The 27,923-nt window shown below is 36.6% G+C and overlaps 1 protein-coding gene across 1 annotated transcript; it reads left to right on the top strand.

The window, feature by feature from the left end:
- The first annotated feature begins 11 nt into the window (after positions 1 to 11).
- Positions 12 to 26,827, top strand: LOC134824810 (probable ubiquitin carboxyl-terminal hydrolase FAF-X). Its single transcript, XM_063836786.1, has 32 exons — positions 12 to 277; positions 508 to 605; positions 870 to 976; positions 1,424 to 1,492; positions 1,868 to 1,955; positions 2,327 to 2,433; positions 2,899 to 3,020; positions 3,585 to 3,745; positions 4,071 to 4,193; positions 4,352 to 4,434; positions 4,787 to 4,949; positions 5,265 to 5,416; positions 5,644 to 5,722; positions 6,075 to 6,172; positions 7,185 to 7,304; positions 8,121 to 8,252; positions 9,314 to 9,416; positions 9,906 to 10,018; positions 10,497 to 10,563; positions 14,924 to 15,054; positions 15,160 to 15,237; positions 15,365 to 15,518; positions 15,592 to 15,676; positions 15,948 to 16,257; positions 17,822 to 18,072; positions 18,263 to 18,350; positions 18,981 to 19,099; positions 19,338 to 19,480; positions 19,589 to 19,638; positions 20,006 to 20,149; positions 20,432 to 20,673; positions 26,701 to 26,827. Exons 1-32 carry the CDS (start codon positions 234 to 236, stop codon positions 26,825 to 26,827), a joined length of 3,951 nt encoding a protein of 1,316 aa, XP_063692856.1. The 5' UTR covers positions 12 to 233.
- Positions 26,828 to 27,923: the final 1,096 nt, after the last annotated feature.

The raw sequence follows: 27,923 nt of genomic DNA on the forward strand, positions 1-27,923 counted from the left end.
TAAGTAAGGAACACTCCTCAGGTTTGGAGAGTTAGTAGTGTTATTATTATAGTGTTGAAAGTATTAAAAAGTAAGTAAGGAACACTCCTCAGGTTTGGAGAGTTAGTAGTGTTATTATTATAGTGTTGAAAGTATTAAAAAGTAAGTAAGGAACACTCCTCAGGTTTGGAGAGTTAGTGGGGGAAGACTCAGACATAGAGGCCTGTGTTAGTAAGCAACTGTTCGTGGAGAAAATGTTAGCACTCGATCCTGCCACCTACACCGAACCAGGACTGAGGTTTATAATATATAATATCATAACATAATATCATTATATAATAATATTATAACATATTATTATTATATAATATTATTCGCCGAACCTTCACAATTCAATGTTTGGTATTAGTGTTTTAAGCATGTAATTTAATGGGATCCTTGTTTAAAATCTGTTTCACGACTAGAGCCAATTGATAAAGCTTATTACTCAGCCTAGCCTATTCCTTTACAATCTTTATAATGTTGCAGATGTTTCGAGAACTATTTCAAAGAAGTTAATGAGAATGAGATCAGAGAAACAAAGAACAGTCAGAAACTACCGGATGAGGAATGCGAACCTTTTATTGGTAAGAAGTTCTGCGGAGGGCTGGGGGCGGGGGGGGGGGGGGGGGGGGGGCGGGGGGTCTGCGACACAAGACTTTATTTAGGGATCAAGAATTAAGACTACCATGCACTGCAGTGTTGGGAATCCTTTTTTTTGCTGTTGGTCATGATCCAAACATCTTTATCAATCGATTAATCAATTAGTTAACAATTATATTTATTAAGTTTATCACCAACTTAATTAGTTAATTACCAATTAGTAAATCATTCTATTAACATCAACTCAGGAACTGATTACATCTGGCGATTAGTGATAGAAGGTAGAGAGGAGCTGACTGAGTATTCTATAGCACTTCTCAAAGATATCTACAGTAGTGCTACTGTTACTAACCAGGTGATTTGATGAGTAATTAATTGATTAACTGATCAATTAGCTTGTAATTAATTTTTCAATATGATCATGATTTATCAATTTTCTACTCAAAGTATAGGGCTTGGGAATGTAACATTAAGGTTCTTCCAGGAGCATAAGTCTGTTTTTAGTATAAACGATATATTTTCAAGTATTATATTATGAAAGTTTCTGGGATGACTAGATTAAACACTGCTGAGTATAAGTTTATCTTAATAGTGGTGTTATTAAACTTCAATTTATTCTTATTGTTATAATATGTAAGGTTATGATAGGGTAAGTATATTAAAGGTCTCAAATTAAAGGTCTCAAATTAAAGGTCTCAAATTAAAGGTCTCAAATTAAAGGTCTCAAATTAAAGGTCTCAAATTAAAGGTCTCAAAGTAAAGGTCTCAAATTAAAGGTTTCAATCGGTCAAATTCATTTCAGTTTGTTAGACATAACGAGTTTATCAAGACGTGTTTTACGAAAGCTCGGCAATGTTTTTATCAATACGAGGTAAGATATGTAGACTAACCTCTGGGTTAGTTCTAATGTAGTTTTATTCTTAAGTTTGCTGTGTCTTTATCAGTGAATATAATATTGTATTAATTTCATTTTTCATCACTCGCGTTTTATCAATATTTAGTGACTACTTACAAGTAATCCAGCAATGCAATAATTGTGATTCTGCTGTTTAGGTTGTTAGAATAATAATAACGATATTGATAGAAACATTTTAAACAAAGCTATTCATGCTCAAACTATGAATAAACAATGCATTATGCTCAATAGTTTGATAAGAAAAAGAACCATTGTGATTCAATAATTAATATAAAAAGCAAGATAATATGACGTATAAAACTCACATATTAAATCCTTATGACTTATCAGGTCCAGCAGTACCCAAAGCTCCTGGCTAGACAGACAATCAGAATACTGCACGTGCTTAGGGAGTATGTGGTGGACAACATGGACAAAAGTAAGTGTTAAAAAGTTAGAATGATGTTGTAAATCTAGGTATTTTCACTATTTATTAAAGTATTTAAGGTATTTAGTTTTAAATTTAGATGTATTTAACATGAGGACGTTGGTTCTCCAGAGACCTAAAAAATTAAAATTTATGAGCTTTTTTAAATTGGATAAAGTTTGAAACATAAACACTGATCAGAAGTAAATACAAAATGCTTCTATTGAGCACTGAGCCCCAGATAATACCCTCTCTCATTATCTGGGGCTCAATAGTCAATATGTAACTTTCTCCCCCCCCCCCCCCCCCCCCCTCAACGTGTAACACCCCCCCCCCCCAACCTGTAACCCCCTCCCCTGCCATAACTCGTATCACGTGTACAGGTGTGACCGGGGTGGTACATGAGGGTATGACAACTCCCTCACACGAAAGATCCTGGCAGGGAATACCTGTCATCATCATCGCACAGCTACTTGGACCTCACGATAAGGTCAAACACAAGGATTTATTTTTGTATCATTACTTGTTCTGCTGAGAATTGTTTAATCAGTTATGCTGATTTAATATTCGCATTATTGACGATCTTAGCCGTTTAACTGATCATTTTAACGGATCATAAATTGTATGTTAAACAATTTATTTTTTATTGAAATCTTTCAAATCAGTCAATTACATACAAGTTTACACAATGAATTAGTTAAATATAATATTGTCCTCTAAGCATGGATTGTCAAAGTTGAAATTGTCTCGGACAAAATGTATGTAACCAAAGGACCTGAGGGTCACCAAAACACAGATATTGAGTGCAAATGCAGCTCCTGCACAAGCATGGGCCCTTATAAGGAATCCACAATAGGAATTATTATAGGAATCCACAAAACTTCCTCATTGACTTATTGAATTATCTGTAATATTCTGTATTAATTAATATTAATTAACTAATTAACACTCACAGGTGCTGGAGAATATAGAAGTCCTAACCCACACTAACGAAACTCTAGGAACCATCAGAAGGAACCTTGTAGCTCACATTTGTAAGAACGAGGTTCCACCAACACCCCCTCACATACAGCTGAAGTGAGTTTTTATTTTAACACTATTAATGCTAAGTACCAAACAACAAGTGGGAGGTGGATCGTTGGTATACCGTTAAATCGATTTAACACCGCAATTCCAGTTGCAAGCCTGGGACCACTACTAGCATTGTCACAACATCTACAAAGCTGCCATATAGCCTGACTGACAATTTTTTCGACTGACTGACAATGTTTCTTATTTTCCCCATTTAGAATACAAAGATTAGTACATTTAAGCTTATGATTAATATTATATTTTTACCTATAGTTTACCTAGATTAGACAGTATCTTTATAATTAGCATCACTAAGTTATAGTTTAACTAATAACTAATAAGTTATAATTTAACTAATTGTTAAGATTGATTATATTAATGATGGCAATGAAATGGTTACAAATGTTTAATTTATTCTAAAATAATGTGGTGCAGCCTTTACTTTTATATAAAAATAAAGATTGATGAAATGATCTTAATCCTATAATAAGTTTTTAAATTAAAAAAGTGTTCCCTATTGCTTGATAAATTAACTTAAATTTCCAAGTTAACTCTACGAAAAACCTTCAGAGTTAACAACGAGGAACTGGCGCCGTCACTGGACAGAAAGGCGCTGATACAGCTAGATCTAAAAGACAGACAAGTGCTGACTGTGCGTGTGATGACGTCACTCCACATCAACTCTCCCAGCAGTTCCAGTACCAGCTCCGCCGACCTCTTCAACAGTCCTTGTTAGTGTCATATTTTACCCTTTTTTACCCTTTTTTACCCTTTTTTACCCTTTTTTACCCTTTTTTACCCTTTTTTACCCTGATCAGCTGTTTCTGTTCACTCAAAAAATCAGAGATAAGATGTAGAAATAAATGATAATAGTAATAAATTGACAATTGATGGTTTGTGGGTGGATTTTATTTAATATTTCAATTATTTTGAATAACTTGTCAATCAGCTACCTAAAATCTAACTTATAAGTTATGGTAACTACGTGTAAGTTATGGTAACTATGTAAGCTACGTAAGTTATTTTAGAGCTCTAGATAACAAACTGCAACACCAGGTAGTCCTATCAAGCAAACCAAATACATCCCGTGGTTATTGTACGTGAGCGACGTAGCAATGCATCACAAGCAGATAGACCTGTGTGATGCTGTCACTGCTATCCTCAACATATTCCCTACAGGTACCTATTCGATTCCTCATTCAGTTCTTTGTCTGGTATTTCAGGTATTTCAGGTATTTCAGGTATTTTTAATCAATAATTTGTATGTCAGGTGTGTATTCTGCTCTCGTAGGTTTCACTTGAACTTGTTTCCTTGATTTTTATAAACTCCCTCCCAGATATGGAGATAGAGCAGGATATAACAGAGCTAGCTGCTACTCAGGCTACGGAGGTGGTACAATCACAAGATGAGAACACAGAGGTAAACTTAGCCCCCCCCCCCCCCCCCGACAAGTTGATATACAATGTGTTAGATAATTTAGCCAATATACGGATACCTTACAGCTAACACTTAACTTAAGTTATACCGCAATAAACTCCCTACCCCGGCTAACCCCCAGTTCCCAACTAAACCCACATACCCCCAGTTCCCAACTAACCCCCGATACCCCCAACTAACCCCCGATACCCCTAACTAACCCCCGATACCCCCAACTAACCCCCGATACCCCCAACTAACCCCCGATACCCCTAACTAACCCCCGATACCCCTAACTAACCCCTGATACCCCCAACTAACCCCCGATACCCCTAACTAACCCCTGATACCCCAGACCCCAGCTCCAGCAGCAACAGACAGCTCCCTCTCCACCGCTATATTCCTGGACTCCAACTGTGGTGGCGTCAGGTACAAGCTAGAGATAGTGTACGCGTTACTCATGCCTGCTGTTCCCTCAGCTAAGAGTGTCAAGTTCAGAACAGACTTCATTCTTGCCGGTAAGAATCTGAAAATGTGGCCCTTCTCAACTTCTGATCATGATACAAACCTCAAATTCTCTGGTATGCGAGTCTGCTTAGGGGTCGTTCACATATTACGTAATCAATATTTTGGCAATTTTGACCCCCCCCCCCCTCCGTAATCAACCGTAATCAAGACCGAACCCCCCCCCCCCCCCTCCATATATTACGTAATCGAGGTTTTTACCAACCCATCCCTCAACTTCTGATCATGATACAAAACTCTAAACTTTCTGAAATTTAACGAAAGTGACGTCATCATAACCCAACAATGACGTCATGATCCCTGTCTAGGTGGTGTAGAAACAGTTTTATCTCTACTGCAAAACGAGCGATTCCTCTGTGGAGCGGATAAGCAAACGAGGAGGAGCTGTCTGCATATCTTTGCGAAGATAACAAAGTTTGTTCTCACCACCCTGTGTTATGGAACTCTTGCTTTGTTCAAGGTTTGTGTACATTCTTTTCTTTTTTCTTTTTCTTTTTTTACATTTTTTTACATTCTTATTCGGGTTTGCGAAAATTTTTAGGCTTTAAAACAGGAATTAGGTTTGTTATCTGCAAACGTTATCAGGTACAGTTTATTAGAATTGATTTCAATATAAAAGTAGCGAAGGTAATGCCACAAAATTACAATTTTAATATTTAAGTTAAGTTTAAGTAAATAATATTTCAGAAGAATACTCCGTCATCTCGAGCCGCTCTGAACCTCCAGAACTCTCTCACCAGCATTCCCAACCCTGCAATTGAACGTGGTTAATTATTTAATGATCATTACATTTTAGCTTGCCACATCCGCATTCCGTTGCATATTTTTGACGCAATTGAGAAGAGATTCCAATAACAAATAGGAGCTTGTTTCTCAGAAAATTTTGATTGCACCTTTGCAAGCACCTTTCCAACTTTCCAATTTTCAAGAGAAATTCCAAGTATAAAACATCAAAATTTAATGTCATATTTTTGCCTCATTGTAGATATTTTGTTCGTGTGTAAATGACAAAAATATATAATTGTAATACGTTGATGTAAAATTTATTTGAATTTTGAAATAAAGATCACAAACTTTCCTCCGGGCTGCCTCCTAAAACTCATTACTTTCCCCACCAGTGCTAAGGAACGCAGCACATCACACCGTACAGAATGAACTTGTATTAGAGAGACTACAAAAGAATGAGCAAGCTGTCCCTACCTTGAAGTATATCCAGGTAATTAGTTGATAATTAGTTGATAATTAGTTGATAATTAGTTGATAATTAGTTGATAATTAGTTGATAATTAGTTGATAATTAGTTGATAATTAGTTGATAATTAGTTGATAATTAGTTGATAATTAGTTGATAATTAGTTGATAATTAGTTGATAACTAGTTGATAACTAGTTGATAATTAGTTGATAATTAGTTGATAATTAGTTGATAATTAGTTGATAATTAGTTGATAATTAGTTGATAATTAGTTGATAACTAGTTGATAATTAGTTGATAATTAGTTGATAATTAGTTGATAATTAGTTGATAATTAGTTGATAATTAGTTGATAATTAGTTGATAATTAGTTGATAATTAGTTGATAATTAGTTGATAATTAGTTGATAATTAGTTGATAATTAGTTGATAATTAGTTGATAATTAGTTGATAACTAGTTGATAATTAGTTGATAATACATCCAGGTACTGACTATCAGGACATTATCTTACTATATGACACCACGGTATCAACTTTAACACGACTTTCCGCAAAAACCGTAAAAGATATACAACTGAACCTTTTTTGACTGGGTCAAATGCTTTAATGGCCTTCAAATCAGCATGAAAAAATAAAAAATTGGCCAAGAAATAGGAGTTTTAGAGCCCAAAATTTGGACCCCCAAGTGGTGTCAAAAACGCGAATTAGATAGGTAATAATTATTTTAGTCTCTTGAGTCTTGACACCACTTTAGGGTTAGACGGGTTCCTGCTAGTAATTATAATTTAGATAATCGATCGATTAGATTGCATTAATTTAATGTTTTGACAAGATCACAAAATTATTGTACATAGTTTTTTCATGTAAATTTATAACTAAATATTGTTTGTTCAGCCTTTTACAATTTAACCTTAATGAATTTGTATACACAACAATATCTTCAAAGTTATCTAAATATCAAATTTACTTAAAATAAAACGGAATAATTTATTTGAATGCGACAAAATCAACTGTAACCGTTCACATTTAACAGGCGATATTTCGTTTGACACGAAGATGCGCGTTTGGATACGACTTGTTACCACATCCTATTATAGTAAATGAGGCTACAATCAACAACAACATACTTTTTGAGGATGTCTGGCTGGCCCAGGTGAGCTAATTAATCAATTAATCAATTAATAGTTTAATTGATTTATTGATAAGGTCGCGATATTTAATGATAAAGTATTAAGTTGTGTCAGTAAAATGACAACAGATATAATATATTTATATAATTATATATATTTATTATAGGGTATATGATATAATATGTAGTAAGATGTATTATTGTCAGCAGTTGGGTGGAATGTTTTAAACCACTATGTTCGTGGCATGTCCCATTTTCTAATTATACACGTGTTAGTTGATAATACGTTTGTTAATTATACACGTGTTAGTTGAAAATTAGTTGATAATTAATTGATAATTAGTTGATAATTAGTTGATAATTAGTTGATAATTAGTCGATAATACGTTTGTTTAGTGATTACTCAGATCGTTAAAAACCTCAAAACTAGGAATAATCATAATTTGTTTGGTGAGAGATAATTTAACAACTGTTTGGAAGAAAATTGCTTGAAAACAGGAATTATTAAAATACTTGTACTCTACAAGGTCTTTCCAAGGATTATCCAGACGCCACATAATAGTCATTCAAACCACAATTAACACTGATTAGATAAGAATATATCTGATGTTAACCGTTAAAAACTTAAAAAGAACCGTTTGATGGCCTGTTGAAAACCAGCTACGAAACGAAACGAAGCACTGTATTTACTACCCCGCTACTAATTACTATGCGACAAAGATATTGTATAAAATATAACTAAATAATTTACACAATACGGTGCCCAATACTAACTAATTAGTATGATATATATACTATTAATGTTTATATATAAACATTAAACCAGCTGTTTGTCCCCAGGAGCTGATGGAGAATCTGACGATTTGTTTTATGCATCAGCCTCTTATCCTGGAGGACCTGTTGGTGAACGAGGAATTCAAGGAATTTATCGTAAACATGATACTCGTGTGCTCCAGTCAGTTTGTCCGACAGGTTTGTTATTGTGCTCCAGTCAGTTTATCCGACAGGTTTGTTATCGTGCTCCAGTCAGTTTGTCCGACAGGTTTGTTATTGTGCTCCAGTCAGTTTGTCCGACAGGTTTGTTATTGTGCTCTAGTCAGTTTGTCCGACAGGTTTGTTATTGTGCTCCAGTCAGTTTGTCCGACAGGTTTGTTATTGTGCTCCAGTCAGTTTGTCCGACAGGTTTGTTATTGTGATCCAGTCAGTTTGTCCGACAGGTTTGTTATTGTGCTCCAGTCAGTTTGTCCGACAGGTTTGTTATTGTGCTCCAGTCAGTTTGTCCGACAGGTTTGTTATTGTGCTCCAGTCAGTTTGTCCGACAGGTTTGTTATTGTGCTCCAGTCAGTTTGTCCGACAGGTTTGTTATTGTGCTCCAGTCAGTTTGTCCGACAGGTTTGTTATTGTGCTCCAGTCAGTTTGTCCGACAGGTTTGTTATTGTGCTCCAGTCAGTTTGTCCGACAGGTTTGTTATTGTGATCCAGTCAGTTTGTCCGACAGGTTTGTTATTGTGCTCCAGTCAGTTTGTCCGACAGGTTTGTTATTGTGCTCCAGTCAGTTTGTCCGACAGGTTTGTTATTGTGCTCTAGTCAGTTTGTCCGACAGGTTTGTTATTGTGCTCCAGTCAGTTTGTCCGACAGGTTTGTTATTGTGCTCCAGTCAGTTTGTCCGACAGGTATCACCTACTAAGCCATTAGATCAGTTAACTAACTTTGTAATCAAACTTTATGTAATTTAACAAGATTATATAATTTAATATAACTTAATCGTTCTTTGAAACTGTGATGTGCGTGATCAGTCTTACTAATGACTCTATTTTTTTGTAATTCTCTTAAATTTCATTTACATACCGCGCATGATGACGTATTATGTTGTCTCGTAATCTTGAAGAGTGTTAAATTACAGTAATCACTATTCCGAAAGTCTTGGCTTTGATTCGTTAATTTAGATTTTGAAACATGAACATTATATTAGGTTAATTATCTTATTAATTTATTTATTTATTAATTATCTTATTAAATAATTAATTATCGCAGGTAGTATCGGATCAGCTCTATATAATGTGTGTAAAGTGTTGCGTGGCTGGGAAAAGCGTCCTCGATGTTATCAAGCTTCTATTTGATAACCTTCACAAGACAGGTTTCTAGATAGTTAACTAAATACTAATTACTAATTACTGATTACTAAATAGTGGGAATAGCTAACTAATTACCAAATTGGATATTATCTTTCTTTCACATTCCAATATAATGGTTATATGAGTGAGCAATTGAGTTCAGTCGCTGTCAAACAATCTAAAAACCCTTGACAACTTACTTCATGATCTTCAAATAAAATTGACACCTCATTTGAAACAAAAAAATCACATATTACCACATATTACCACATATTGCCACATATTACCACATATTACCACATATTACCACTTTACCACATATTACCACATATTACCACTTTACCACATATTACCACTTTACCACATGTTACCACATATTACCACTTTACCACATATTACCACATATTACCACTTTACCACATATTACCACTTTACCACATATTACCACTTTACCACTTATTACCACATAATACCACATATTATTAGCTAATCCTTTGTTTAATGTTTCACAGAGGACTATGGTGATAACAGTTGTTTCTACTTCGGACTACTCAGTAGAATCCTCGCCTGTGCCGCACATCATAATATAATCGTTTGTAACAGCGACTCTCTCCTAGAACAAGAGGTATGTGATAGATAAGAAGTTAGTTTTTAGAAATTAGTACAGTCAAATATGTCTTTTTGTCAGACAAAATTCGCAACAAAGCGATTTAACGGGAAATTTTCGGGACAGGTCCCAGGAATCATTCCAGAGAGTTCCCAAAATTTCTGACTATAAGAAGTTTTCTACAATCCTAAATAGGGTAATTTCAAAATGGAAGTGGTGAAACAGTAAAACTGCAAAAAATTTCCCTGGAAGGTTTTAAGATTTTTCGTTAGTTGTTCTTGTTAGTGTCAGTTTGTATTTATCGAAGTGTTTCATTTCATACAACATGAAATACGTCATTGAGGATGAATTGAAGGACTGTTTCAACTTTCAATGTACTGTTATATACTAGGTATTCCTTCAAATAATACAAGATATTATTACATATTCAACAATTTACCGAACAATTTCCTTGACAGTGTAAATAAGCCAACTCACGCTGAGCTGTGTGTTTCAGGTCGCATGGTTGAAGAGTATTGAACATCATAACAAGTTTCATCCTCTCAACGAAACACTTCTCAAAGGTGTGTTTCTATTTTTACTCAATGTTTTGAATAGTTGTTGCTCAATGGAAGGCGGGATAATCTTGCCTCCTCCGTCAACGATTCTGAGATTTTTATTCCTTCGCTTAAAATGTTAACCGCATGATGTAGGACCCGCAAGCACTAACGCAGTCACAAAATTAAATTCTATCTTTGGAACTGCGCGCCACTGCCGTATGGGTAAGAAGCAAAACACGCGTGTGACCAGTACACCGGTCCAACCCAAAATGTTATTTTATGTAGCGCGCAGCGACATTACTGTGACAAAGGATTTTCTCGCCCCTAGTTGAATTAGTCACGTGACTTTGCGCGTTACCCCGCGCGGTTAATCAACCAAACCGTTCTGACTTCAGGTTTTGGTTTATTAGGGGCCAAGAACGTCGAAATAACCAGGTCAAAAGCGAAACCGTATAATTTGTTCTTTCAACCATCCATGGTTTGAAAATATAAGGCTTACTAATTACCATAAACCATGACATCAGACACTGTATCAATCAAACACTTTCATCAATCTCCACCTGTTATCTGCCATGTGAGCAGCTGGACTGACTGAAAACATTGTGTAGGTTAAGGGGTAATTCAGGGAATGAACCAGGGGATGTGGTCATTAATTTGAAGAAACAATAAAGGCTAGAAGAGCCTTTATTGACACCATCACTCGAATCGAGTGATGGTGTCGGTTTCACAGTCTTCACAATAGATTATCCGTGTATAATTGATGGGAGTTTCTTTTTGTACTGAGAACTGAGTGTTAGGTAGATTCACATGAGGACTCGTCACTATCGTTGATGGATGTGGTATAACAATACTCAAGAAGGCAAATCAGCCTATCGTCTTGACCCAATGATAACAACTTCAAACCAGTAATATTCTCCAGGGCATCTCCAGATGATAACAACTTCAAACCAGTAATATTCTCCAGGGCATCTCCAGATGATAACAACTTCAAACCAGTAATATTCTCCAGGGCATCTCCAGATGATAACAACTTCAAACCAGTAATATCCTCCAGGGCATCTCCAGATGATAACAATTTCAAACCAGTAATATTCTCCAGGGCATCTCCAGATGATAACAACTTCAAACCAGTAATATTCTCCAGGACATCTCCAGATGATAACAACTTCAAACCAGCAATATTCTCCAGGGCATCTCCAGATGATAACAACTTCAAACCAGTAATATTCTCCAGGGCATCTCCAGATGATAACAACTTCAAACCAGTAATATTCTCCAGGACATCTCCAGATGATAACAATTTCAAACCAGTAATATTCTCCAGGACATCTCCAGATGATAACAACTTCAAACCAGTAATATTCTCCAGGACATCTCCAGATGATAACAACTTCAAACCAGTTATATTCTCCAGGACATCTCCAGATGATAACAACTTCAAACCAGTAATATTCTCCAGGGCATCTCCAGATGATAACAACTTCAAACCAGTTATATTCTCCAGGGCATCCCCAGATGATAACAACTTCAAACCAGTAATATTCTCCAGGACATCTCCAGATGATAACAATTTCAAACCAGTAATATTCTCCAGGACATCTCCAGATGATAACAATTTCAAACCAGTAATATTCTCCAGGACATCTCCAGATGATAACAACTTCAAACCAGTAATATTCTCCAGGACATCTCCAGATGATAACAACTTCAAACCAGTAATATTCTCCAGGGCATCTCCAGATGATAACAACTTCAAACCAGTAATATTCTCCAGGACATCTCCAGATGATAACAACTTCAAACCAGTAATATTCTCCAGGGCATCTCCAGATGATAACAATTTCAAACCAGTTATATTCTCCAGGGCATCCCCAGATGATAACAACTTCAAACCAGTAATATTCTCCAGGACATCTCCAGATGATAACAATTTCAAACCAGTAATATTCTCCAGGACATCTCCAGATGATAACAACTTCAAACCAGTAATATTCTCCAGGGCATCTCCAGATGATAACAACTTCAAACCAGTAATATTCTCCAGGACATCTCCAGATGATAACAATTTCAAACCAGTAATATTCTCCAGGGCATCTCCAGATGATAACAATTTCAAACCAGTAATATTCTCCAGGACATCTCCAGATGATAACAACTTCAAACCAGTAATATTCTCCAGGACATCTCCAGATGATAACAATTTCAAACCAGTAATATTCTCCAGGGCATCTCCAGATGATAACAACTTCAAACCAGTTATATTCTCCAGGACATCTCCAGATGATAACAACTTCAAACCAGTTATATTCTCCAGGACATCTCCAGATGATAACAATTTCAAACCAGTTATATTCTCCAGGACATCTCCAGATGATAACAATTTCAAACCAGTAATATTCTCCAGGACATCTCCAGATGATAACAATTTCAAACCAGCAATATTCTCCAGGACATCTCCAGATGATAACAATTTCAAACCAGTTATATTCTCCAGGACATCTCCAGATGATAACAACTTCAAACCAGTTATATTCTCCAGGACATCTCCAGATGATAACAATTTCAAACCAGTTATATTCTCCAGGGCATCTCCAGATGATAACAATTTCAAACCAGTTATATTCTCCAGGACATCTCCAGATGATAACAATTTCAAACCAGTTATATTCTCCAGGACATCTCCAGATGATAACAATTTCAAACCAGTTATATTCTCCAGGACATCTCCAGATGATAACAATTTCAAACCAGTAATATTCTCCAGGACATCTCCAGATGATAACAATTTCAAACCAGCAATATTCTCCAGGACATCTCCAGATGATAACAATTTCAAACCAGTTATATTCTCCAGGACATCTCCAGATGATAACAACTTCAAACCAGTTATATTCTCCAGGACATCTCCAGATGATAACAATTTCAAACCAGTTATATTCTCCAGGACATCTCCAGATGATAACAATTTCAAACCAGTTATATTCTCCAGGACATCTCCAGATGATAACAACTTCAAACCAGTAATATTCTCCAGGACATCTCCAGATGATAACAATTTCAAACCAGCAATATTCTCCAGGGCATCTCCAGATGATAACAACTTCAAACCAGTTATATTCTCCAGGACATCTCCAGATGATAACAACTTCAAACCAGTTATATTCTCCAGGACATCTCCAGATGATAACAATTTCAAACCAGTTATATTCTCCAGGGCATCTCCAGATGATAACAATTTCAAACCAGTAATATTCTCCAGGGCATCTCCAGATGATAACAACTTCAAACCAGTTATATTCTCCAGGGCATCTCCAGATGATAACAACTTCAAACCAGTAATATTCTCCAGGGCATCTCCAGATGATAACAACTTCAAACCAGTTATATTCTCCAGGGCATCTCCAGATGATAACAACTTCAAACCAGTTATATTCTCCAGGGCATCTCCAGATGATAACAATTTCAAACCAGTTATATTCTCCAGGACATCTCCAGATGATAACAACTTCAAACCAGTAATATTCTCCAGGACATCTCCAGATGATAACAACTTCAAACCAGTAATATTCTCCAGGGCATCTCCAGATGATAACAATTTCAAACCAGTTATATTCTCCAGGGCATCTCCAGATGATAACAACTTCAAACCAGTAATATTCTCCAGGGCATCTCCAGATGATAACAATTTCAAACCAGTTATATTCTCCAGGGCATCTCCAGATGATAACAATTTCAAACCAGTTATATTCTCCAGGGCATCTCCAGATGATAACAACTTCAAACCAGTAATATTCTCCAGGACATCTCCAGATGATAACAATTTCAAACCAGTAATATTCTCCAGGGCATCTCCAGATGATAACAACTTCAAACCAGTAATATTCTCCAGGGCATCTCCAGATGATAACAACTTCAAACCAGTAATATTCTCCAGGGCATCTCCAGATGATAACAATTTCAAACCAGCAATATTCTCCAGGGCATCTCCAGATGATAACAACTTCAAACCAGTAATATTCTCCAGGGCATCTCCAGATGATAACAATTTCAAACCAGCAATATTCTCCAGGACATCTCCAGATGATAACAACTTCAAACCAGTAATATTCTCCAGGACATCTCCAGATGATAACAACTTCAAACCAGTTATATTCTCCAGGACATCTCCAGATGATAACAACTTCAAACCAGTAATATTCTCCAGGGCATCTCCAGATGATAACAACTTCAAACCAGTTATATTCTCCAGGACATCTCCAGATGATAACAATTTCAAACCAGTTATATTCTCCAGGACATCTCCAGATGATAACAATTTCAAACCAGCAATATTCTCCAGGGCATCTCCAGATGATAACAATTTCAAACCAGTAATATTCTCCAGGGCATCTCCAGATCTGCCGAGAGCTGGTTTCAATCTCTTCTCTGCCCACTAAACTGTTGCTGGGTAGCCAAGATAACGGACCTTTACTTCTTCCCTCTCTCCTCTTCAATTATCTCTTCCCTGCAAGCAAGGTAAAACGTGCTCTGGAGATTATGTGTTCTATTTCATCCTATTTGGTAGATTTTTTAACGCTTTATTTTCGTTTGAGACTGTGTTGATGTGATTAATTTTTTTAGATGTTGTTGGATCAGAGAAGGTTTCCTGATATTGAGATTAGAGACGATCTTCCAATCTGCCAGACCCCTCAAACACAGGTCAGTTGTGTAAATATAACGGGATATTCTCTACGACATTTGGTTTGATACGAAGTACTGATAATCATTGTTTTGTGTCCTGAGCACTGAAGATTTCATCCTTGTAATCAATACACCCACTCTCCAGGAAGCTGCATTTAATCTAGTTGGAGCACTGTGTAAAGGCTGCTTAGAAAACCTTGGATTTGTCGTTAACTCCACGAAAGAGCTGTTCTACTCCGAACAGAACTTACTCAACTCCTGGGAATTTCCACCTTCTATCCACCCTAGGAACCCAAAAGGTAGGTTTATCACTAGGTTATATACAACGATATTGATAATCACGTCGCTGGAATCACAATGAACTACCCGTAGGATTTGTTGGACTAAAGAACGGCGGAGCGACCTGTTACATGAACGCAGTTCTGCAACAGGTCGCTGGAATCACAATGAACTACCCGTAGGATTTGTTGGACTAAAGAACGGCGGAGCGACCTGTTACATGAACGCAGTTCTGCAACAGGTCGCTGGAATCACAATGAACTACCCGTAGGATTTGTTGGACTAAAGAACGGCGGAGCGACCTGTTACATGAACGCAGTTCTGCAACAGGTCGCTGGAATCACAATGAACTACCCGTAGGATTTGTTGGACTAAAGAACGGCGGAGCGACCTGTTACATGAACGCAGTTCTGCAACAGGTCGCTGGAATCACAATGAACTACCCGTAGGATTTGTTGGACTAAAGAACGGCGGAGCGACCTGTTACATGAACGCAGTTCTGCAACAGGTCGCTGGAATCACAATGAACTACCCGTAGGATTTGTTGGACTAAAGAACGGCGGAGCGACCTGTTACATGAACGCAGTTCTGCAACAGCTCTACATGATCCCCCATATCCGAGCTAACCTGCTATCTTTGCCTTGTTTGGAGGAGGATGGGAGCGAAGAGGAGGAGGGGGACGAAAGGAAGGAGGGCGAGGAGGGGGAGGAGGGGGAGATGTCCCCAGCTAAGCTTCATCACCTCGGTGTTGCTAAACAGGTCGGTTCTTGTGCTTTTATAATACAGCAAGGTTTCAGGACCATAATAATACTTTATATATATTCAACTATAAAGCTGTTTAACTAATTACTGTTTAATGAATTACTGTTTCCGAAACCTTTGTCCAAGTCATCTTGAAATAAAAGTATAGTCCATTTCATAGTGTTGTCATGGTAACTGAGAGGGGGGGTTGCAACGACCATTAATGTCAGTAGATGGAATTTTGTCAAAACTGACATTGTCATTAATGGTCATTAATGGTCATTAATGGTCATTAATGGTCATTAATGGTCATTAATGGTCATTAATGGTCATTAATGGTCATTAATGGTCATTAAATAATTGAAATTCGTCGCACCAGATAGTGAAAGTGAAGACAAGGATCTTCATGACTTAGTTACTATAAAAAACAAGAAAATGAACAAAAACACCTCTATTACGAAGTTCTGTAATTTTGGTAAGACGATATTTGGAAATAAAAGTCGGAGATCGAAATTTTTTGGTACCGGCTGTTTCGAGGGTTCTGTGCCATACCAACCGGGCTGCACAAATTCTTCTAAGCCCTGTCAACGTCGAACAATTCGAAAGGGCGACTCATTAAGTGCTACCTTTGTTCCAAAAAAGGCTAAACGTCCCCTTCGTTGCCTCGGTACCATTTTATCAATGAGTGTATCTGCTTCAAAAAAGGGCAACTGCAGATCTAGACGAATTCCTGCCGCATCAATTTGTCCCTATCATGATGACAGTGCTCGATTTTGGGTCAAAACTGCCGAAGGCAGAGTATTGAACTATAAACGAATTGTTCTATCTAATCCTAGGAAAAGATCAGCTTTTTTGTTGTCCGATTCAGACTGATGACGATGTATTTCATGAAGTGCTAAAGTTGAATAAGTTCATCTACTGTGTAATTACTATATAATCGACTAGCATAATGATTTGGCCTAAATATAAATCTTGATATGATATAAGAACGGGAACGAAGTATTTAATTTTAATACCCGTGTTATTATTATTTTATTATTGATTGTTATTTTACTATTGATACGATCTGATACTCCTAAATTGCCCTTTGAATTATTATTATTGATAACTATAATAAGTCACCAACTGTTATCTGGTTTAAATCCCGTGGCCGAAAAATTTGTTCTTCATTACATTCGAACTTAATAAATGTAATCCCTAACTCACTCTGGAATCCACTCAAGTGATATTCTGGAAGGTTTGCCTAACCACGGAAGATTCTATTCTAAGTTTTCTCTTTCGAATCTCTAATTGTAAATGTAAAATAATAACATATACTTGTAGTTAGTTAACTTAAGGTAGGGTCTAAATGATGCAGGCGTCCGTCCTTTTCGCTCTAAGAAGTGCCGGAAAAAACATGACCATTAATGTCAGTAGATGAAATTTTGACAAAACTGACATTGTCATTAATGGTCATTAATGGTCATTAATGGTCATTAATGGTCATTAATGGTCATTAATGGTCATTAATGGTCATTAATGGTCGTTGCAACCCCCCCAACTGAGACATTCTTGTCAAGAATTGACCTAAACTCCATCACAGGTTCAATCAATATTCTGTGCTCTAAAAGAATCAAAACACCAATACTACACCCCTGACGGTTTCTGGAGAGCGTTTAAACTGTGGGGAGAGCCGGTGAACCTGCGGGAGCAACACGATAGTCTGGAGTTCTTCAACGCTCTTCTCGATAACCTGGTCGAGGGAACTAAAGCTCTCCAGCAGCCGCCTTTTATAACGGAGATGCTGGAGGGGAGCTTCGCTGATCAGAAGATTTGTAAAGATTGTCCTCACAGGTACGGGGAATGTTGAGATTTTGGGGTATTGTTATTGATTGATGGAGATTAAAAAGTATATCTGTGATGATTTTTAATTCATTTGAATAGGTTTTGTCACTTTGAAACATTTTGGAAGTCTAATCTATCACTTTCTTTGTAATTGATTTCACTTTCTTTTACTTTCACTTTCACTTTCTTTCTCCGGTAGGTACACACGGATAGAACCCTTTCTTTCTATTTCTGTAGATGTTAGGAACCACGAGAATCTCACAGATAGTTTGGATGAATTCGTTAAGGTGAGATATCTTACCTCTTACATATTGTGACACCTTAAAGTTAACTTAAAGCTCAAATATCACATCTTCTACTTTTCAGTTTAAATGTAGCACCTTGAGTCTTACCTCCTTTAAATCTTGAATTTACATCTTGAATCTTACGTCTTAAAACCTTGCTTCTGTTTAAGCTGGCAATATGTTATCGACAGCAAAAAATATCCCCTGATTGAGACATCTTAAAAATCTTACACCTTAAATATTGCTATTGCATATACTTATCGAAGATATGACACGAAGGGTTCTATAAATCAGGTGGAATTGGACAAAAAATAGCCATTCTCCTATGAAGCTATGATCATGTATAAATGTCCGTTATGTACAAGTTGTTCTCTCACGCTTGTTTTCGCTAATATAATGTAACTTACCAATGTGATAACTACCCAAACTCGTTGGATAAAACATGTTATCACACTCCAAGCAGTGATGTAACATGTTATCACACTCCAAGCAGTGATGTAACATGTTATCACACTCCAAGCAGTGATGTAACATGTTATCACACTCCAAGCAGTGATGTAACATGTTATCACACAGTGATGTAACTGCTTATTGTTTGGTGTAACACATTCTCAACTCACTCTCATCACACAGGGTGACCTGTTAGAAGGGAACAATGCGTACCACTGTGAACTGTGTGACAAGAAGGTAGACACCGTGAAACGGCTCTGTTTCCAGCGACTGCCAAACATCTTGGCTATTCAACTCAAACGGTCAGTCGATCGGTTTCTATTCGAACACATTGTGATTATGTGAGATGCTATCAGTATATTAGATTTTATTTCAAGATCAATAAAAGCTATAACAAGCTAATACCCCGGCCCCTCTCTCTCTCTCTCTCTCTCTCTCTCTCTCTCTCTCTCTCTCTCTCTCTCTCTCTCTCTCTCTCTCTCTCTCTCTCTCTCTCTCTCTCTCTCTCACATGACCAGGTTTAACTCGTCACATGACCAGGTTTGGCTATGATTGGGAGAGGGAGTGTGCTGTAAAGTATAACGACTATTTCGAGTTCCCTGACACCCTATCAATGGAGAGGTACACTGTGGACTTCCTGTCCAGGATTGAGGAGACCGCTGCTCATCAGATGATCGAGACAGGTTTCTGTCACTATCTTATTAATTAATCAGTTAATTTATTAAGTTAATTAATTTGTATTCAGGTGCCTTCTTAAATGCTTTTGGAGTTTCTAATCATATCTGTTTCAGGTGATAGACAAGACATTCCGACTCCATCAGACCACTCAAACTATCGACTGGTTAGTTGGTTTAGTTAGTTTAGTTAGTTTAGTTAGTTTAGTTAGTTTAATTCAGTTTAATTTAGTTTAATTCAGTTTAATTTAGTTTAATTTAGTTTAATTTAGTTTAATTTAGTTTAATTTAATTTAATTTAATTTAGTTTAGTTAGTTTAGTTAGTTTAGTTAGTTTAGTTAGTCTAATTAGTTTAGTTAGTTTAGTTTATGTTAGTTTATGTTAGTTTAGTTTAGTTTAGTTAGTTTATTTATTTTAGTTACTTTAGTTAGTTTAGTTCGTTTAGTTCGTTTAGTTCGTTTAGTTAGTTTAATTCATACTACCCCACGTGACTAACACGTGATGCTACCCCACGTGACTTACACAATCTCCAGGTGGGTGTGGTGGTACACAGTGGTCAGGCGAGTGGGGGTCACTATTACAGCTACATAAAGCAGAGGATTAATGAGGAGAGTGGTGTTGTTGATAAGTGGTACAGGTTCGATGATGTGGATGTTTCCGAGTGTAATGTTGATCAGGTGAGATTAACCGAAACTTAGTCCATTTGTAGCTCGATTATCGGGAATACCTAAACTTGTTCAACTAATCTCATGTATTGTTCTAACTTTAAAAGTACGCCCGTTCCTCATTCGGTAAATAATGAGAAGAATTAGAAAAAATGCAGATCACAAATCATCACATTTTAGGTTCTGATGATGAAAGAAAATATTCTGCCAATGTTATACAAATTTTATTGAAATTTCAACTCTCATTCGTTGTCTGATTGCGGTAAATATTGATTCTTGACACTTTATCCCCAGGAGGGTCAGATGGCTCGACTATGTTTCGGAGGAGACAGCAATGACGCAGACTCTCCGGACAAGAAGCCAATCGGGCGGGCTCAGAAGAGGTGGTGGAACGCCTACATTCTCTTCTACGAAAGAGTGGAACCCTCTCCACCGGAACCAGCACCCGCTGAGGAGCTGACTGGAGAGGGTGATGATGTGAAGGTGATTTGTGAGGCGGTGATGGATCTTAATTTAAAGTACGACCCTCCGGCTGTGTTGGTTAGACAAGTCAGACAGGTATTATTATTTTTGAAGTTAGTATTACTATATATGGGGGCACAGGTTGGCACTAAACAATAAACATATGGTTACATAAAATATACACGCTTTTCAAATTCAATAAGAATTATATAAAATTTTTTTATTAAAAACAAAACTGGGGCGGCGCTCGCCATTCATCACTCTCCGGCCATATTATCTGCATGCTTATAAACAGTAAAGACTGGGGTCCCCAGGGTATGGAATCTGATAAAATACGCCATCACGGATCGGGAAATTGAGCGGCCATCCACAAAAGAAAAGGTCGGCCGCATTTTCTTTGTTTCTTAAAATACCCAAAAAAAAACCAAACTTTACCTTGACATTCTGTTTTGAGAATGATTTTTTGGGGGTTGGACACCCACAAATTCTTCCCCGAGTTAAAGACTATCGAAATATCAAATTTATAGATTTGAGGCCTTGTCCATCCATTTTTGACCAATTTCCGACCAAAACCTCGATTTACCGCAAACCCCGATTTACCGCGGGTTTTGTCTTTCCGGTAAATCGAGGTTTTATTGTATTAATTGCAACATTGAGCTACACACCATTAACACACCATGAACAGTGTCGTCTTTAAAAATAGAACGCTGGTACTTTTCCACTCTTGTTCCACAAAATACCATTCCTGGTTTAGTAGGCCCCACCCACTTCCCCATCTGTGCTGCAGATCAGACAAATACCGTTATAACCCCACCTCCTGTAAAAAAAAGCAGCAGGCTCCACCTTCTATTTGAAAGAAGTTGCGAACCCAGAAGTTTGAACTTGAGGTCGCAGGAGCTGTTAGAAATGGCTGAATTTACCGTATTTAGTTCCAACATTCCTCCTTGTTTACCTACTTGTCTCTTGTCATACGTTGTATGACCCGCCGCGCACGGGTGCGCGGCTCCCCCTGTATCGTTGAAACTCTACAGTGAGACTACAGTGAGACTATCGTTGAAACTACTATAGTGAAGCGACAGTGGGGGTCACCACGTATGATACAACTTGTCTCAAGATATAGTAGTCTCGTAGTTAAACTATGCTGCACTGTTATACTCGTATCGAGGTTCATAGATAAGAGAATAGTTTCTAAACTATTATCTTATCTATGAACCTTGACAAGAGGTACATAGATAGGAGTATGTTTTATTTTTGATATAAAAGTAAATTGCAATATTTTGCACCTCTAAGAGAAATAAAACTCAATATTCAATGTAACTTTTTAAAACTATATGGTCATTTATTAACATATGTTTTTTAAAGCTTCGGTTATAGTTACTAAAACGTATAGTATCAATAATAATATGTATTATAACAATAAGAATAACATCGCTTTATAGCCGAAAAGAACTAAAAAGTCAAAGATTCGGTTTAAGCCATTTTGATCTATACTCTAAATACTTTACCGTTTGTAATTGTACGGACGGGATCACTCATGGGGAGGCTGAAGATCACTGGGATCAGCTGATCGTTTGAACAGAGTCTGACACTGAGTCAGAGCGATCAGTCCTAGCACTAGTAGAAAACAAAATACTTTTGTCATTGCTGCGGGTATATAGTATTTTTTAAAGATAAAAATAATAGGTTACGAAATTCGTAACCTATTATTTTTATCTTTAAAAATACGAATCGTCATAATACGAATATGACATTACTTAAATAGTTCAACGTTTTTTACAAATATCAATCGATATCAGATAAAAATAAGATTTAAAAAAGTAAATACGTAGTTACGAGACTGAAACCTGGTAAAAGGAACAGAACTGATTAAGTTAAAGCCCTGATAAAGCAAATACCACCGTGTTTTAAGGAGAAATCAGTCGTATCAGAAGTCGTTCAAAAGGTTCATTTTTAGATCAAAATATTCTATTCTATTGTTAAAGATGAAAAGGAAAAAAGCAACCGGCTGATAAAATTTACGGAAAAAACCCGGAAATCGACATAATATTTAGGTGTCTAAAAACCATGTGTTAATAGAGATCTAAAATTTTTACAGTCTGGGCGAGAGTCATGAAAAAATAATCATTCGTTGAAATATCGTCCCAGAGTCTTAAACAAAGAACTTAAACTTAAAGAGAACTGAATGTTAGTGAACTGGAAGTGGAGCAGCTATATATAATTTAAGGACAGCTGTGCTCATCTTATTTGGTCTCAACATTCCTCCTTATCTGCTTACTTGTATCAAGATATCAAGGATGGTAAATGCGTTTTGGGGAGACTACGCGTAGATACTACGCATACGTATTTCCCGATGATAAATTACGTATTTCAAATTAAGTTGCAGTAACGCGCGAAGATATATATATAAATATTACATTACAGTATATGGAATCGTGGCCTATACTAATTGGTTAATACGCTAGCTCCATATCATCAGATAGCGAGTTCGAGACTTGGATAGGATCATTTTTCCCATACTTTTGGCAATTATGAATAACTAATGAATAACTAAAAATACCTCTGTAATATAACTAGCAAGGTGAAATGAAATCGTCTTCCGGCCGAAAAAATTATTATAGCCGTTTTAAAAATTTATTATAGCCGTTTTTTCTTTCCAGGCTGGATTCCTAGTCACTTTTTAAATTTATGCCACTGGGAAGTCCGTGTTAATCCGGTAACCGGTTTCAAAATTCAAGCAAGAGAGACTTGTGATCTTAGTCTGCGAATATTGTAATAGATAAAAATGCACTGGAACTGGGTCACGGTTGAAAGTCTATTCCTCGAGGGAGGCATAACTGCTTTATACCCTTAGAAGCTCTGCTTTGCAGCAGACTGACTGATTGGTTGGTTCAGCATAAGAATAGCAAGTCGCTGCAGCGTTTTCATTCGAGCACCGTAAAATAAAGTCTCCAAAACGACTGTCAGTTATATTGCTATATACCACTGAGCCAGCGACGCACGCGCAAATATCACTAATCTGTAATCACGTATTTCCATAGAGATACGCGCGTATTTTGAAAAATTTTACCATCAAAGAATTTAAGCGCCAAATTTTGCCGTATTTCACGTATTTCTTAGAATTTTTGAATACGGCGTATTTACAGGCGATTTTTTGACGTATTTACCATCGATGCAAGATATATATCTGTAGTCTTGTAAGCTTGTAGTTTAAGTGTAGTTAAACTGTGCTAAACTTCATTCTGTTACTATGATCTGTGATAAATTTAAATTTGTAAATGTTCAAGTGAAATAAGGCCGTCCTAAATAAGAATTCCACTGTAGTTTGCTTGCATCAAGAATCAAGATATCTTACTAGCTTGTATCAAGATGTAATTTATAGTATGGTAGGTATAAACTGTGCTATACTTCAGTCTGTTACTGGTCCGTTATGAGTTTTAAAAGGAATTAAAATTCAAAGTGGTTGTATACGAACTGAACTCATCTGACAGATACAGTGTATTTAGTAGCCAGGTAGTAGTGAAATTATAGGCATAAAACAATTCTTACTTAAGCTTTCATATAGAAAGAGCCTCCATACACCGTGTCACGTAGCATATAAACACAATTTGTCCACCGCGCGGCGCGCTTGCAATAAACTCAATTTAAGCTCCGATTTGTGACCGAAATGGGCAATGATATGTTTGATCATGCAACGCATGGTAATTAGCTAATTGAATTTCCGGCACCAGATTGCATATTATAGTTATATACTCGAGTGTCACATATTTTAATTATGTCACAAAAATGATACTCACTTACTTATTTTGTTTATAATTATTTGCTGTTTTAGCTGCGCTGCAGCAGGGCCATCAATACTGAAATGACCACCCTTATGCTTTACTTTGGACAACCATGGCTATATACTTATAGTTACGGGATGTAACCGGCACTTACAGAAAACCGAAGAATCAAGTCTAAGGCGACGGTTAAGGTGTAACCGTGTTATACCAGTACCATGCACACTTCTTTCGCTGTATTGATCATGTACAGCTCTTCATTTAACCCTCACACACGATTTCTGGAGCATGTAACTTGTAACATGTAATGCCTGTAACTTCACGACGGAAGTATCTAGCAGCTGGAAAACAACCACAATGCTAGAGATAACCTGGCTTTCCTCGACAAGAGTATTTCAGTCTCCTGCTAATAAGAGAGACAAGGTGAAATGGCCGGCGTCCAAATGATGATCAATGGAGTAAGTTTGATGAGTGTGTGGTAGACAAGTTTGCGGTGGTTCTCGATCAAGCGAACACCATTTCAGATGATCAATGATGGTGTCTTTATTTATATACTTTTTAAAGGTAAACAGCTTCAACTTTCATATTTAACTTTTATTTTTATAGTGATAGTGATACTCTTACCTGCGGACTTCAGGTTTTTCTGTTCATAAACAGTATCATTTATTTATATCATATCAAACCCAAGTAAAGATCTTGGAAAACAAACGCATAATTTTCATACATCATAAATCAGCAAAATTGTAATCATTTATTCGACTCATTATCGGATAATAATTGTCTGAATCTGATTTTATTTACAGCTGAACTCCAACGGACATTCAAGCTAAACTTCAAGCTATCAAGCTCTCGTTTGAACACAGTGTTTCTTTTGTAGTAAATGTATGGATTGACTCCCGAGTTTATAAATGCTCCAACAGGAAATAAAGTTAGTAGATATAACGTCTGTCTGTCACTCAAATACTGGGAAGAGATTTGTGTTATTCATCACGTCTGCGGCTGAATTTACCATGGAAATGTATTACGAAAGTGAAATGAAAGCAATAATTGTATTTTATAACTGAAAAATGTACAAAAATGACATTACGTATTACTATCAATAATTAGTATTGACAAATGAAAGTTACGGATGTTTCACGCCATCTATAATATTGATTAGGATTAAATTATCAGACCTTATTTAAGCGGACATTTCGTGGACGGACTTAATTTATGGCAGACATAATTATGAACATAATTAATTAATAATTATGATCATAATTATGAACGCGACAATTTATATTTTCTTTGGCGTAAGGATAAGTAACAAAACCAGAACGCATAAAACTTTATTAAAAGCCAATTGTATTTGATATCACCAAGAGTTATAGTGACTACTGAGTATACCTTCGTGTATTTCAAAGATTTGTCAATCATTCCAGCAAATATCCACGCGAAGAGTAGAAGCCAGACCAAATAGCAAATCAGGAAGAGGACCACCATAAGAAGAACAGTCATAGCCCCTCTTTTCCTCCGTTCCAAGACCTCACACTCCTTTTTCTCACGCAATCTGAGATACAATGTCAACTTTATTTGATAATGAATTGCTGTAAAGATATCAAGTTACTAAATAAAAATAGTAACTTCCTTAAAATGTCGTGGTTACTAAACAAATTTAAAGCTTTTTTAATTAAATTTAGAGAAAGAAAATGATTAAGTTTAAAAGTTGCTTGACCATTGACTACTATAAAACGTTTATATCAAATTTAAAAATGTACTCGGCATCCGAAATATAATTGGATGTAAGAAGTTGATATTGTGCTATGATAGATATCAGATGATATCTTGAAAATATAAGTAGTGAATATACATATTATGTATGTCTGATAGACATACATAATATGTATATCCACTACTTATATTTTCATACATTGTTTATCATGCTAATTGTTATCAATTATTGCAAAGATATGAGACAAAATATTTCAACTAAAACAATTGAAAATACCTATTGCTAGCTTCCCTAATTAATCCTTTGATACTCTTGCTGGTAGATGATTTAGCTCGTGAGAGGCGAGATAAGGGCTTCACAATTGATAACCGCATTGGCCGGGGTGTGGCGGAGAAGCTCAAATTACCTGATCAGTTCATAATATAATATTGCAAAATTTATATTATTATTAAAACTTATGAGATATCTATTATCTATATCCACGCGGAGAAGCTTCTCCCATAAAGAGCCCCCCCCCCCCCCCAACTTACCCGCAGAAGTTGTAGCAGGTAGTTACCCCCCCCCCCCCCCCCCCATAAAGGATCTTGAAGGTTTAACAAACAATTTACCCGCAGAAGTCGTAGCAGGCAGTTGTTCGGACTGACGTCTGGAAGTGGGGGCGGTATATCCTTTCCTTCGGAAGTACGGGCTGGTAAAGAACTCCTCAACTCTCATTACCATGCTCTCGGATCTACTCTTTAGCGCCTACATGATGATGGTGATTTCATTTAATTAATTGGTGATTTAATTTGTGATTTAATTTGTGATTTAATTTAATTAATTGGTGATTTAATTTGTGATTTAATTTAATTAATTGGTGATTCAATTTGTGATCTAATTTAATTAATTGGTAATTTAAACATGGGTTAACGCCAGCATTTTAGCATGACTTATATCACCTACCCTCCCGTTAACACCGAGAGAGATGGGTGTTGAGGAGGTGTGATCAGCCTGATCAAACTCGAATGTGAAACGTCTCTGACTGAGTCTCCTCGCACTGACAGGCAGACTTGGATCTGAGTCGGAATGGAAGGTATCTTCTTGACTGCTCCTGTTCGACGCTGACGAGTCTTAAAAATTGTAGTTGTTATAATTTGCTATCTTGTGGCGCTGGATAAGATAATTTAGGGCATTAAAATGTGAGCTCAGCCTAGAATGATGTTTCCTGCATTAAGTTTCAGATTGTAACAATCACACGTCCAAGAATAAGGAACGAATTTGAGGTTTACAACTTATAGAGCTGACATAAGTGGACGAAAATCACCTACCCTCAAAATTGAAAGGAGATATAACCATATTTGCTGGTTTCAGAAAAATCTGATCGTCCTTTTCATCATTTGCGGAACTGTTTGTTTGATCCTTCTCGCTAAAAACTATATTTATACGGCCTGCTCTCACTGAAACACACTTTGATTAGCATTGGAATTTTATACCACATCAAGGGCCCAGTCCCCAACTAAACATCCCCAACATCCCATCTTAATTTGACAGAACATGCAGAAATCCAGACAGGATGCCCCTTAACAATTACCGTGATTTTAGAATGGATCCAATACCAATACCAATACCACAAACAAACAATATTACTGAAAGATTACAGAAATTACCTTATCTGAATTTCTCCTGATAGTGATGTTATGTAATATCTATCTGTTTACTATTACTAACCTGTAGGGAGTGAACTTGATTGTTTGGCTTGAGTAGAACAGCTAGTGGTACCATTTAGTTTCGGTCTTATGACAAATTGTGATAGCTGCTTTCGCCGCCTATTAAAATATAATAGATAATATTAATAAAG

This window comes from Bolinopsis microptera, chromosome 13 (genome assembly GCF_026151205.1).
Source record: "Bolinopsis microptera isolate Bmic1 chromosome 13, MBARI_Bmic_1.0, whole genome shotgun sequence".
Classification (NCBI taxonomy): Eukaryota; Metazoa; Ctenophora; class Tentaculata; order Lobata; family Bolinopsidae; genus Bolinopsis; species Bolinopsis microptera.

What these genes read in the sequence shown, in the direction of transcription:
- LOC134824810 (XM_063836786.1), top strand. Translation starts at nt 234, where the DNA reads ATGTTAGCACTCGATCCTGCCACCTACACCGAACCAGGACTGAG. An exon ending in CCTCAACATATTCCCTACAG is followed by an intron (nt 4,194 to 4,351) that starts GTACCTATTCGA and finishes ACTCCCTCCCAG; the next exon opens with ATATGGAGATAGAGCAGGAT. An exon ending in GCCAGACCCCTCAAACACAG is followed by an intron (nt 15,238 to 15,364) that starts GTCAGTTGTGTA and finishes CCCACTCTCCAG; the next exon opens with GAAGCTGCATTTAATCTAGT.